This window comes from Salarias fasciatus, chromosome 20 (assembly GCF_902148845.1).
Source record: "Salarias fasciatus chromosome 20, fSalaFa1.1, whole genome shotgun sequence".
Taxonomy (NCBI): Eukaryota; Metazoa; Chordata; class Actinopteri; order Blenniiformes; family Blenniidae; genus Salarias; species Salarias fasciatus.
The window spans coordinates 13,455,992-13,470,366 of record NC_043764.1 but is presented as its reverse complement, the minus strand read 5'-3'; the positions used below and the strand labels follow the sequence as shown (position 1 = coordinate 13,470,366).

Here is a 14,375-nt window from a genome sequence, read left to right as displayed (position 1 = left end):
GGACGGAGCGCTGAAGGAAGCCAGACTTTCACAGAAACAAAATCTGCACTGAATTATAATTAGCTCTCTCAGCGAGACAGAGATTCGAAAGGATCCCCGGGGTCTGTGTGCATATGAGCAACACTGTGATGTAACGGCTTTCTCATGAGTAAGATGGTTTTAATGATTTTATTGGCAATAAGAAACTGACAAGAGTGCAGACCGCAAGTTCTCCAAAACTCAAAATGTCGTAAACACCGAAAGACCCACAGCCATCACTGCATATTTAACAGAAATTAAATGTAAATTCTCCTGTTTGTGAAAATATGTTGTCTACACATCTTCTCATTCATCCATGGAGGAGGCATGTCAAAGCAAACCGAATCAGACCACCTGGACTTGGTCATATGAATTGGAAAACATTTTAATCTTTAGTCAAGTGACTTTATCAGTTCAAGCATGTCAAGAAAAACAGAAATATATATTTTGGCATCCCAACATGATAAGTATTGAATTTTTTTCCCCCTTCGCCCTGAATGATCTTCATAATGTTTTTTATGTTTATGCACATTTCTCTCAGTGGACTTCCAATCAGTCAAAATTAAGCTTATTGTGCAAAAATTAGGATAACACATATGTACAACAGCAGCAATATCTGAACAATAATCCTGCAGGTTACTGAATTTACACTACATGCAATCTTGATTGTCTGAAGGGACTGTCGGGAGAAGTATAAAAAAATGCTTAGTGCAATGTTAACATGCATGACATACTGAAATCTATCATAAACCCATGAAATCAATTATTTTATGATGAGTTTCGTGTTCAAGCTCAGAACAATTTTCTTTTCTTCTTAGTAAAAAAACCCAATTCTGGATAGACACAAGATAATTGATTTTGCCATTATTTCCACAATAATGGAATTTAAGCCAGTGACATAATGAGGTAACGTGAAGCAGACAACAAAAGCCCCTGAGGCCTCTTGCTTTGTTTCCCCCTCTCTTTAAATGAGGGGTGGGGCTACTCACGCACAGCGTCCAAGAAACATTTACATGACGAGACAAGTGCATTGGTTGTTATTCTTGTAAACCAAGAAAATCTACCAGGAAATCATATAATTCTCGATTTCACCCCCTCTCAAAAACACCTGTTGAACAAGCAGAAGAGAAGCGAATGAAGCTGTGAAACAGCGTGGCTGCTGCTGTTTATTCCACGAACACAGCTGCTTTGCACAGATTTATCTCATGGACGATCTGTAATTGTTCTTAACGACAGGACGGTTTGGTCCTGCAGTGCATCTTAATGTTTGAAGGTGCACGTAGCCCAGTTTGTCTTTTCCTCACAGCAGCAGAGGGTGGAGGAAAAAAAGAAGAGCTGTCAGTGAATAATTCATCCCTCCATCAACATGGTGCGTAAATGGAAAAATGATAAATGATATCAGCTTACAATCAATAAAGTAAAAAAATAATCCCTCACAGATTTTACATACTGATCACAGAAGCTCATAAAAAGCTAGATTCAAGTGAAGTATTTATACTTCAATGCTGTGGTGGATTTCTCAGGTATTTGTACCCGAACATTTATTTTTCTGACAACTTTTCCCAACTCCTTACATTGTTCACATTGAACATAAATACCTGAGCTTTCTGCTCATTAAATTCTTAGAACGAACTCATTACTTGTTTCAACATCTACAGATAAGGATGCAGAGTTGCTCTGAAAAGATCAATGGAGCTGAAGGTAACAGAATGCAGGATGCTGAAGGTGCAGGAGTTGATCAGTTTAACCTCCAAACTTTGGGATTAAAAGACAACCGACTGAGTCGCAGCCGGACATGTGGCAGAAAGTGCAAGGTGTCTGAATAATACTTAGTACATACAGTACATACTCAACCTAAATACTCCCAACAGATACATGGCATGAAACTGATCCCATGACAACATTATGTACATGCGTCGCTCCAGATGGCCACCTGTGAAGGGTCTGTAGCGGCGAAGCAGCTGTTGACCCGAGCTGACAGTGTGAGCAGCGGCGCAGTCACATTAATGCGGTCTTAAATAGAGAGCACAAAGTCTGTTTGGGGTACATGCTGAGGTGGCCGACAGAAATGCCCCGCGTGTTGCGTCCAGTGACTTTGGAGGAGTGTTTGTCGTGGCTCGGTTACCAGGGCTGCGGCACAGGTGACACAGTTGTCGCTGGACGCGGCTCAAAGCCGAGGGCTAAAAGTAGTGTGTGAGCAGCGCGGAGCGCATTCGACAAACAGCTGAGCTTGTCGCAGCCACAACACGGGACATACAACATCTCCAAAACAGAAACTAACATGTGGTATCTTGATCACTCCCTTGGATACGGTGCACTTTCACGTGTGGTCAGGGAGATTCCACCAGGCCTCTAATTAAAACCTATCCACACAGTCATCCAATATTCCTCCGCCGAGGACTCCTTGCCAGAAACGCTGGAACTTTCCAGACGGGCGAAGGAGTTCGTCTCGTCAGGAGGACGTGAACTTTATGAACCCGTTCAACGCTTAGAAAATGTGTCCTCTAAGTCAGGAGAAACATGTGGACCTCCTCATTGGAGACATTACTGAAAACGTAAAGGAAGGACAACAAGAACTCCGGCACCTACTCAGAAGGCCGATCACGTCATTTTACTCTTCCTGCTGGGTGAGAGGAGAGGGGGGAACAGCACAGGAAGACACTAGAACAAAGCACTGAATGCAGGGGACTGCAGTTGACAACAGAGGCTGCAAAACACATTAGGTAATCTGTTATGACAAGGCTTTATGTGCCCGGTCCCCTCTATCACAATGACCCTTTTCATGCTGCCGTACACCCCCCCTTTTCAGAGAGAGAGGCACGTTTGGAAAGAAGAAACTCTCAAACTGAAATGTCTGAAGTCAGCAAAATATAAACTTGAAACAATACATTTTTAAAATGTACTAAGTTTCCATTTCTTAATAAAAAAAAAAAACGAGGTGGGGCTTACTAAAAATGTGGTTTGAGCAACAAATATGGGTGTGCAAGCAATGTTTTGGTGGGAGGTATTTTCATGCAGCTGGCCAGCAAATACTTTTAACTCCTACCACCTAGCAGATATAAGAGGATTTGGTCGGAGCTTTTTGAGTGATGGGGCTGGAAAACAACTCCCAATGTCAGAGCAAAACATGTTTTTCCACAGCATATTTTCAATATAATTTATTTTCCCCAGTCATGAATACCGTATTTTCAAATATCTAAAACACAAAAATGAATGAAAATTGGTTGATTGTTGGATTATTGACATTTTCTCCCTAATTGGGTGCCCAAATGCAAAAAAAAAAAAAAAAAAAAAAAGTGACACATATGAGCAAATAAAATGACTGTACGTGGAGCTGCCGGGGTAGCTAGAAAGCAGCGGGACAGGGCACAGTCCTGGCCTGTATGCCAGCTGTTCCAGCTCTGACTACCGTCTATTTATACAGCAGCAGATGGCAGTTAGTGCTTCGCATGCCGACAGACTGTCAGTGACAGGAAGGAATGGACGGATTTCAGCCGCCCAACCTTTCCGCTGAACTTGTAGCCAAACCATACACTGCTCCCAGCCCACAGACACCGATAGCCATCGAGGTCCGCCGGTGCGTTTTTGATATTAGCAGAGCACACGCACCCACTGAGTCCAGGATCACAGAGACTAAAGAGAGGCTTCGAGAAGCCACCAGACAGAGAAAACATGCACAGCCAGCAGGACTCCATTCAGAAGCTACACAAACACACAAGCACAAACAATGAGAGTGGGACGCAGACAGCCTCGCAGGTGATGACACAGGGGGTTAACGCCGCAGGGCACATAGAGCCGCAGTGAAATCAAAGCTGAAATAACAGTAAAGTGTGGGTGACACGTGAAAAAGCGAGCAGCTTTAATTCCTCACTTGCCAGCTGAAATTCTGCTTTCGTGATTTCCTTTTGCATGAATGTACCGTTTCTTCAACGAACAATGGCAAAAAGCACCACAGCATTTCGTCAAAGGCAATATTTTTCATGGTCCAGGGGATTTAGCTTCCTCCTTTCAGGTGCTGCAATTTAGGACAGACGTCTCCGCCCGTACATCGAGGGTGACGAAAAGCTGAAGTAGCTCCATCTCAGCTTCAGAGGCTGTGGTGTTTTCCACTTCAAAAATAGCCGTTAATGTAAAATACCGTGACTGCACCGGCAGCTGACCATCATTTGCATCAGCTTTGTCTGAATCATCTTGTTAAAAAAGGAAATCCTATCATTGCGGCAGCGTTATTGCTCAACGCTTGCAAATTCATGTTCATGCACACAGGTTGAACCTGTACTCTAAAATACTCAAAGAATCAAGTTTTTCAGCAAGTGAAGAGACTCAGAAAGTGCTAAAAAGAAAATAAAGTCAGCACAACAACAACAACTATTAGACAATTGCTTGCGTAAACCTGTAATCACCTAAATCTGACTACAGAGAAAACACTGAGTCTACAGTTTGGAAATAGTAAAAGCAGTTTCATAATGACAAATTCTTTGATGATTATTGACGTGAAAGAAAAGTGAAATAATATAATTTTCAATGATAGTATCCCATAAAATGTCAACGGTATAAAACTTTTTTGCCATAAAAGGAAAAACTGATTCCGACTTTGCAGTCTGGCTTCAGAATCAGTGCCTTGCCCTTGAAATGTTTTCAAATATCAGGCATGGCTAACCATCATTACTAGAGAAGTCTACTGAAAATCCGTAATGAGATGAATCATAAACCACAAGATCTGCTGTGGGACATTTATTATAGTTGCTGTGAATTCACATAATATATAAATTAAAAAAAAAAAAAAGTGTTTCAAAGCAGCTCGTAGATCTGAAGAGCGGAGTGGGAACAACAGTGTGCAGCGCAGGCTGATTGTGTTGGAACGAGCAGAGACCCTTTACATCCACTGCTCACAACAAGCACCCATTTTATGGAGCAGTGACCTGGATTTCCTCGACGAGCCTCCACACGGCAACCAAAGTCTCACTTTAAATGCTTTCTGGGTTTATGTAAGCATCATGACGACAGAACAGGCACACAGATCTGTGCAATTCCCAAGTGTTTTTCTTCAACACCCAGCTGAACAAAGAAAGAAAAAGAAAAAAAAAAAGCGAGAAAACAATGAGGATAACACTCAAGCATGGGTGAAGTAATGTCCGATGACCAACACCTTTCATCCTGCATTTTCTCTGTGGAGAGCGGAAATGACTTGTGAACCTGTGTGAACCTGTGTGTGTGTGTGTGCTTTCATGTCTTCGGCAGACTGTGTGTGGACTCCGTCGATCTTAATTGCCAACACAGTGTTCAAACAGCTCCATTTTGAAGTAGGAGAAGGATCTCAGCAGCCGATCTGAACAAGAGGTCAGCTCTCCCATCCCGTTAATTAGGTTTTCAGAAATATTGCACTGCCCAGCTGAACCCATCCCAACTTTTTACTCATGAATTATACAAAATAAGCGTCATGCCTCCCAACAGGCTACCCGTGCCTGGACTGCAAAGCTCTCTGAATTCAGCGTTCAGACTGTGGGAGGAGACCGAACAATACAGTCTGGGAGAGGGAGAGAGAGCGATGTCAGAGAGGGCACAAAAACTGAAACAAAACTTCCTTTTCAATGTGGGAAAATCCAGCCATTTCCCCCAACTTAGGCAATGAACCAAAGAGTAGGTGAGGAGTGCATGCCAGGAGTGCTTTAACATTCAAACAAACATGCTTTTCTTCTTCTTTTTTTTTGGAGGTTGCTCCTTCTAATCCCCAAGTCAGGGATGAAAGGTGTTCTCCATAAGTGGCTGTGAAGCACAGTGGACTCCACTGATCTCTGACCTCCACTTTGACAAAACTGAAGTTAAACACAGGCCAGCATGTCCACTCTAATCAACATAGAAGATGAGATGATAATATGATTTCATTCCATTTATATTTGCTATTGAAGCAAATACTTCACATATTATTAAATTAGCTATTTGCCTCATAATGAAGTCAAATCAATAAATAATCAACCAGAGAAATGAATGTTTTCATTAGCCTCAGTAGCTTCAAACCGACGCTTCCTTCATCCAACTCTTTCATGCAGTTTCGACATCTGCTCGGTCTGTATTTACAGCTCTCTAATTAGCAAACGTCTCAAGGTGATTTCCTTTCTTTTTTTTTTTTTAACTGAAGGTAAGTAGCCGAAAGGCAGCGCTGAAGCAGCTTTTCAAGTTCTCTGTGCTTACTTGCTGCTGGCGCACACACCTGTGCATATACATCAAATGTCAGGTTGACAATAGCTGGTTAAATTTTAGGATCAGCCATAAAGGCGTCCATGAGGGAGACACTGTTTACCTGAGTGTGCCAACCACACTGGGTCTGCTTTAAAGTTTACATTCTTATCTATCACACAGAAACATCACAGAGACAAGTCCAAACATACAGCTGGAGTTTAAAAAAAAAAAGCCCTTAAGAGATAAGAAGAAGAACGAGTGCAGTCACAGATGACACGACTCCCACACAGCCCTCATCTCAACATCAGTGATTATGTCTGAAGAACGGGAAACAACCTAAAAGGAATACATTCACAAAGAAGCAGCAACAAATTCCCTTAAGTCTCTGCGAGCGATTGCTCCGATTTGGGGTTTTTAATAATTGCGTGAAAAACGCAATACATGATTTGTCAATGCCCAAGATCTGAAGAATAACTACACTGTGACAAAAACAAATATTACAATGGCTTTGGTCTGAGCTCAAGAGCATAAATGTAATGCGTTTGTTAGCTCCCATCAGCTGACTGAAATCTCATAACATCCTCCCCTGTAGTGTTACTGTATGTGATGCTGCCTCACGCTGTCCTCCACGTGAATCGTGCTCGTGCACGACTTCCAACGTCTCCGCTGCTGCAGCAGCGGCAGCGTAGGCATTCCCCTCCCCCATCCAGTCGGCTCCTCTAATATCCCACACTTTGTGCAAAAAGGCTCACATGGAGTTCACCGAGCTCCGCCATAGAATTAATGGAAAACTATTTAGTGTAGACGATATGGGTGGGGGCAGGAAAATCAGCAGGGGCCGCATCCGCAATGATGATCGTGCATTTTTGACTAGCTTTGTGTGCTAGTCTAGTAAATCTATTTATACAGCGCACTCTGAAACAAAACACCAGCTGATCAAAGCCGCAAATTCTTGTTTATTTCTACAAAATCCTCTAAAAGGACCAACAGAGTCTCATGAGAGTGTGAGGTGCAGTGCTTTTCCAGACGGGCTGCTTTTTGGCAGATGTAATACCTGACGTGTGAAGACATCTGGAGCTGATCCTCCAGCCCTCTGATGTTAACGGGGGAGAAATGCCAGCAAGTGAATCAGCCTGACACAGCCTCAGAGTGACATCAGCGAGTGATTATGTTGTCTTTCCTTTTTGAAGTCTGGGGCTCCTCAAAGAAGGGGACAATTCCAGGTTTTATAGCAGGAGCATCATGCCGACCTCTAAAGGCTTGCAACAAAATAATAGCCTAAAAATATTCAGTAAATCAGTGCTGCACTGAAGACAAGCGGTACAAACATTTAAAAGGGGAAAACACAGAAGATAAAAGCAGAAAAAGTGGATAGTGAGGTGTAAACATAAGTCTTGACATGAAACCACAAGTGCATTAGTCAGCTCCAGTGCTGAAACCACTTTATTTTGAGGAGGTATTTACCACTTACCCCTAAAGTACATTCCAGCATTCAGCTCCTCAACATGTTTGCATCTTTTTTACTCCATTGATTGGATGATTATGCATTATATATATAAAAAGGTTGATCGCTGAAGTCACACATGGTTGGCACTTTCACTTCCAGTTTGCTTATTCTCACAATAGTATGTGGTTTTACTCCAGATGCCATTTTATCCCACACAGTCCACAAATATGTATTTCAGGCTAATGTGAGACTGTAAATTGATCTTTTTTTTTCTCTGTTAGCCCTGTGTTGAACCTGTCCAGCGTTGGCAATAATGGAGCAATGGATTTCCTTCATGCTGACTGCAATGGCCACCAATGCTCTGCTGAATATTTAAATCACAGTTTAAAGTTGGTATTTCTTATATCAATAAGATTAGTGTTCATCCACACAAACAAGTTGCCACCTAGGCTCCTCAAATTTAACAAATTCACTTTCAATGAGAGCTGAACTGCAACATTAAACAACTTGCAAAAGCAACAACAAAAAGCTCCAAGACAAGAACATTGGAAAGCAAAGTGAAGTGAGACATGTAAAGAGGAAGGAGTAAAGCATCAATTCAGTCATTGAAGCAAAATGTTTTGGCACAACAAGAGAGAAACATACAGTAACCGGGATTTTTGTTGCTGTTTCTGTCAGCACTGCGCACAGTCAGCTTTCTTTGAATGATGATAGCTGATTTATGAAGAGGGCGGTACAGTGGATCAGTGGTTAGTATGACACATCCTGGTTCAAATTTTCCAGTAAATGGCCTTCCTGTGTTGATAAACCGTGTGACTGTGTTAGGTCTCCAAAGCAATGTCTCCTTCCTTCCACAATCCAAAGGCCTATCTACTAGATTAGCTGGTAATTTTTATGTGGTCGTATATTCCGGTCCAATCCTGTGCAGTGATTTGTTGTTCTGTGTTGCGCCTGCGATGAACAGGCGACAAATGCAAGACGTTCCCTGCATTTCACTTGGTGTTAGCGTGAGCCCTACAGTGCCTTATACGACAGAGTGGAGACAGATTATGTATGTAAAAGAAGATCATTCAAAACATTTAGTATAAGTGATACATAAGGCAAGCTAAGAATTGGCTCAATTTTCTATTAAATTGCCTTTGCATGTCAGTCCTTTCAAAACCTGGTGATCTGTACGTCTTGCCTGAAGATCCCATGACGGAGCAAAGGCTGCGAACACAGACATCTGCCCGTCCTGCCTTCTCATTAGGTGGTCAATCTGGAAGGCGGGAGTCTGCCCTGTAAGGCGGCTTAGACCACGTGTCGCTCCAAAACAACTTGAACATGAGGTGAGGAGGAAAGTAACGCATTGAGTGGGATTCTGCGGGTATGCCTACACCTTCAAAGGTCACAGGGATTACAGCAGTAGGGCGTGGTGACCTGAGACAAGCCAGCGGATTAACCGGCACTAATCGGGTCAATCAGCCCCGTCTGCAGGAGGATGACCATCCCTCACCCGCAGCCAACGCTCCCCATAACACTCCCCCACTTAGTCCCATCAGTGTTGTCTTCAATGACCAGTTGTTCACATGAGATGGGGTCACTCAGCGTTGTATCTGCTGTGGCGATGGCGTCCTTCTCTGTGTAAGCGATACCAAACAGATTTGTCCCTGCAGGGTTGTCAGAAGGTCACTATCCACTCAGCTCACACTGAAAGTACACCCGGCAAAATTGCATCTGAAAGGTGAAGGTTTAATTGATGTGGTGACCTTTTCAGTTCATGATGAAGGAGACAGTGAGTTTGGAAACGAGACCTATTCATAAACCATTACGAACACCACACAGCTACGCTTGTCAAAATTTAAAATACTGACAACATGGGAAAATATTTTACACATAGCAGAGACAAACGTTTGATCTAAGTGGGATCCACCAACCATTTTTGGTGATAAATACAAGAGTAGTTTCTTACTGGCTGAAGGGAACATAACACATTGGTTACATAAGAAGACGGAGACTAATGTGAAGAACACATCAGCTCCCAAATGAAGGCAGGCTTTTGGATGTCCTGGAGTTATTCAACATTTGGAGGACCAACGCGTACCAACACAACAGGCCATGGCGTCACTTCTTTGTAATTACATTAGCCCTGGTATGTTTAAGAGCCTCTTCTGAAAGGGGCCTTTGGACACATTTCCTGCACGTAGGATAATCAATTTGCTGCCCCTCTGCCTGCACCCTATCCTTGACAACCCTCCATGCATGGCAAAAAAGGAGGGATGAGAGCGAGAGAGAGGGAGCACATCCTGACACTGCCCCTGGGCTCTGTCTTTTTCTGCACTGTTGACATATGCACATGGACGGACACAAATGCCCTTGAGCAAGTCACCACAATAAGGGGAGTGTCACAGCCTCGCATACACACATCTGCCAAACACCTACAAGCTGACCAAGCAATTTCAAAAAGCATCCTATTTCCATCAGGCAGCTTTCAGTCCCATTTCAAAGGCTAGTCACCAAAGAGCCCCTAAAAAAACGCATGCACACTCGTCTGTGAGAAAAACACTGTACTTGCTCACAGCACAGTATCAGTACCGATTCAAGTCATGCATGGGGTAAAAGTGTGAATTCACAAACATTGCAGTTTATTTGACAAAGCAAAAACAAGTCAATTGTCACCTCTTGAGCTTTTAAAAGAGCTTAATTGTTAAGCATCCAATGTGTTAAAGATAACGATACAAACTTAAATCTGTGATGATGACTCATGGACATAATGTATAAATAGGCCCATCTGTTAGTGTTTATCTGGAATACAATAATAATACAATTGGAACCATGGAAACTTGAATTAACGTCATAAAACTATACTAAAGACAGATTGTGTGATTTATTAACACCTTATTTGTTTGACTCTTTAAACTTTGACACAGTAACTGAACTGAGCTTGCTGACAAAGGCAAATGTTGATGAATAGAAAGTGAGAAAAATCTATCAACCACAGCTACAGAAAGGTGAGGGGTTTTTTTGCTGTGTGTGTCAAATTGTCTCAACTGTATGGTCACACAAATGTTAGAGCAGCAAGGTACCATTCATGCCTTCAGCATCCTAATAAGACAGCATTCTCAGCATACCATCTGCAATGAAGCCCCGATGAAGGGAGAGTATGGCCGCCTGCCAGCCTCCCTTTCTGCTCTGCAATCTGCCCATGTGATAGGAGGTAGAGTAGGCAGTGCTGCAGCCTACTCCTCTGTCCTCGCTCACACACACGCACACACACACACTCGCAGAATAAACTCCCCCAAAAAGACTGCATATTCCTCTGCAGCTCTGCCACAAACCACAAGTCACCCTCCAGCTCCTCCAGTGACATTGGCATAATGAAAAACCCCAGAGAAATGGAGTCAAAGTAGTGAGGATTTGACACAAAGCTTCTCTTTGGTGGAGTGTGAGAGATAAAGGACAAGTGAGCCATAACTGGGAGGGACACTTGATCTTATGGAAGATTCATATAGGCTTATTCCAATGAGGCTGATAGACTGACAGACTGAGCTGGAGACAAACAGGAGGGCCTGCTGGTGGAGCAGGTTTCTGCTGTCACATGTCGCCTTCTTTCTGGGTCGTTAAATGTTTCCACGCTAATGTCGGGGAGCGTGTGTTTACCTGGCAGCTTAAATTGGACATGCAGTACAGTCATGACTAAGGAGGCAGCGAGCACTTCACAGTGCCCGATGACTCACAGTCAGTCACAAGTGAGCAGGTTGAATCACACTAGGCTACAAACAACATTCAGGTGCCCCAGTTGCTTATCTTCTCATACATCCATCGATCCCGCATAAAAATCCTACAACTGAAGCAAGGCACTGGCGCCTGTTTGCCCAGACAACTCTGTATGGCAACACACAGCTTGGAATTATTACAATACTTACATTATGAGACATTGATTGTTTCTGCAAAAAACTAAACTCATAAAAAGGCAAACGAGTTCTGAGCGTAAGTCTAGCTTTCCATTGAAATTTTAAAAGAATTGTCAAATTTTGACAGAACTAAAAGTTGAAGTCTGAAGCAGATGTTCTCAACACAATTTAACTCAATAATCCTGTTTAAAAGTTGATGTGAACAGTTGTTGAACCCACAAATCATCCTTAGTAAATTAACAATATCTTGTGAAACTGAAAGCAACAGTAAAAACAGGAACGATCACCTCATAAATGATTAACTGGTTTTACAAGTTTATATAGCTATAACGCTCTCTACACAAACGTTTGTGGACACTGCAATAGCCTAGTCATGTGCGCAAAAGTGAGTCATATAGTCTATCCGAGTGTGTGATAAAGCCGGGATGAATTGGGGATGTTGGCAGGGCAGGCTGTGTGACGACCCCCGAGTCTCCCAGCATGAACCAACCAAGCATTTCTCACACAGAGACTCCTCAGGCATGCAGGCCTCTTCAGAGGAGGAGGACTTCCCCTCTGTGGGCCTTTTATTCTCTTTCAGGCTGTTTGTCCCCCAACCGTCCACTATTCAGTTTGCTCATTCTACTGCTGGTTGCTGAGACCCCTGAAGGAACACCATGTGTGGTACACCAGCGTCTCCTCGGCAAACAGATCTGCGTAAGACCCGGGACGTGGTGGGTGTCTGGTTTGTGTGGGTGTCCTTGTGTGCACGCCACTGCGCCACTTACTTGTACTGTTGCCTTGCATCTGAATGATACATTTCGAGTCCTTGCTCATCTCCCTGGAGTTGAAGGGCCGGACTCGAACAGCGACTTTCACAGACGCCCCGGACATGTTTGCAGTTCAAGACCGTCTCCCAGTACAGTTCCTTGTAAATCCCTCCTGTAGGATGTAGGAAGCATAAGACATGTTGACTGCAGAGCACTGGCAAATGAAAGAAGCCAGACTGTGTTTGTTTAGTATTTCAACATTTCATTTCATTTTCATATCAAGCACAATGGAATTCCACCCCTCCCAGTTCCCTGTCATGACAGCCTACAACAAACATGGCCGACCAAAGCCAATGAAACGCTTCAATATTTTTGTAAACAGCGGCCGAGTAAATATTTACAAAGTCAACAGAGGATGTAAGGTGGTGTATTTAATTCATACACAGATGAAGTACGCTTAAGGAGACTCGCGAAGAGCAATGTCAAATGGAACAATTGTGTCGAATGCATAGCTTGATGCACTAAGCAAATATAACGCAGATTTCCATTGTATCTCTTGTAATTTAAGCTTCACACACCGCAGACGGTGACTACATAGCTGAAATATCTCCTCTTTTTCCATGTCCTTGCAGTCAGCCATACTTGCTGAAGCATACGCCCATGAAATTCTATCTCCCCTATTTGGTGTGGGCTGTAGAGAGACAGAGATCCGGGGCCTGTCTGCTAGCATCCAGCACCGTTCCGTCTGTGCACACCGACACACCACAAACATCCCGTTTTAGGAATTAACCGAATAATTCACCGATATCTGGAAGTAGGCTAATCCTCCGCTGCTGCTGCTGCTGCTGCTGCTGCTGCATGTAGGGAGTTACATGCTTATTAAATCTGCACACACCGGACACACTAGTGTCAGATCGACTCCGCACTGATGGGTTCATATTGTTTAGATATTAAACTAACAGCGCGTGAAGCTTAAAAAGACGGCGGAAGCGTCATTTATCAATTGTGGAAAATAGCGTGGAGTCATGATGTGTTTCCAGATGGGACCTGGGTGTCCCCGGCACGGAGCTAGCCTCCAGTCTGACGGAAACAGGCTCACATTCACTCGTAAAACACGAACATCAAGCGGTCAGTAAATCTATCGTGAACATTTCTATGATCGGATCCGACGCGATTCGTTCACGTTTAATGACTGAGACGGACACAGACAGCTCGCAGGCCAGCTGTAGCTCCAATTAACCGGCAACATAAACCGAGAACTAAACAGTCGTTTCCCACACACACACACACTTAAATTAACATTTAAGCCTTTTTTGTACTCACGTTTGGAGACTTTCACCTAAACGACACCACCGGGCAGTGGACAGAAGTGAGCGTTTGCTAGCGGGGCGTCAGGACGCGTTGTTTTTCTATCAGAACCTGGGCGCACGAAAACTGCTATAAAGTCCCCTTCCGTGAAAAACACCCATCATAGCGGTATCCTCCGCCGGATTAGATTCGCGGTTGAAGCGGCGCCTCCACCCGCAGTTTATTTCTCCCCGTTGTGATTAAAAAAAAAGGTGGACGTCTAATCTGCACACAGGCGACGAGAAGAATTGATAGATTGACTTGATTTACCGAAGAGATTACGTCAACTCCCTCTCCGCGAGCTGACGGGCGGGCCGATGGACCAATCAGCGAACAGAGAGTGGTGAATGACGGATCTAGCAGCCAATCAGAGGCTTGATCACCGGGACAACGGGGAGGGAGTGGGTGGGGCCTCCCGCCTTCGTGGAGCGTGACGCCACACTGCAGGATTTCTACCCACCGCTCCCCGCACCGCCGTCACGGCAACAGCCACCGACACCGCACAGAGCGCCGTCTAGTGGCGAGATGGGCGCACCGCACCCGTCTGTCAGCATGGAACATGGAACCACCATCATTGTAAATCTGAAAACTGGAATTCCAGCAGGCGCTTCAAGGTTGTTTTAAATTCCACAGCAAGATATGTTTTCCTTGTTTTAGTGCATTTGGTTGCAAATTTTGGGAAAGAAATAGTTTCAATCAAAAATATTTACAAAGTGTTACTTACGGCAATCCCCAGTAAAT

General features: G+C 43.8%; 1 protein-coding gene across 17 annotated transcripts in view; it reads right to left on the bottom strand.

Moving 5' to 3' along the window:
* kif1b (kinesin family member 1B) overlaps positions 1-13,944 on the bottom strand; it is a 55,891-nt gene extending 41,947 nt beyond the window's left edge. For all 17 annotated transcript variants that reach the window (XM_030118391.1, XM_030118407.1, XM_030118392.1 and 14 more), the window contains exons 1-2: positions 13,611-13,944; positions 12,306-12,459 (exon numbers count right to left, since the gene is read on the bottom strand). In XM_030118391.1, coding sequence (XP_029974251.1) covers positions 12,306-12,411 — 106 coding nt within the window. In that variant the 5' untranslated portion in view covers positions 12,412-12,459; positions 13,611-13,944. The remainder of the gene's footprint in view (positions 1-12,305; positions 12,460-13,610) is intronic.
* Positions 13,945-14,375: the final 431 nt, after the last annotated feature.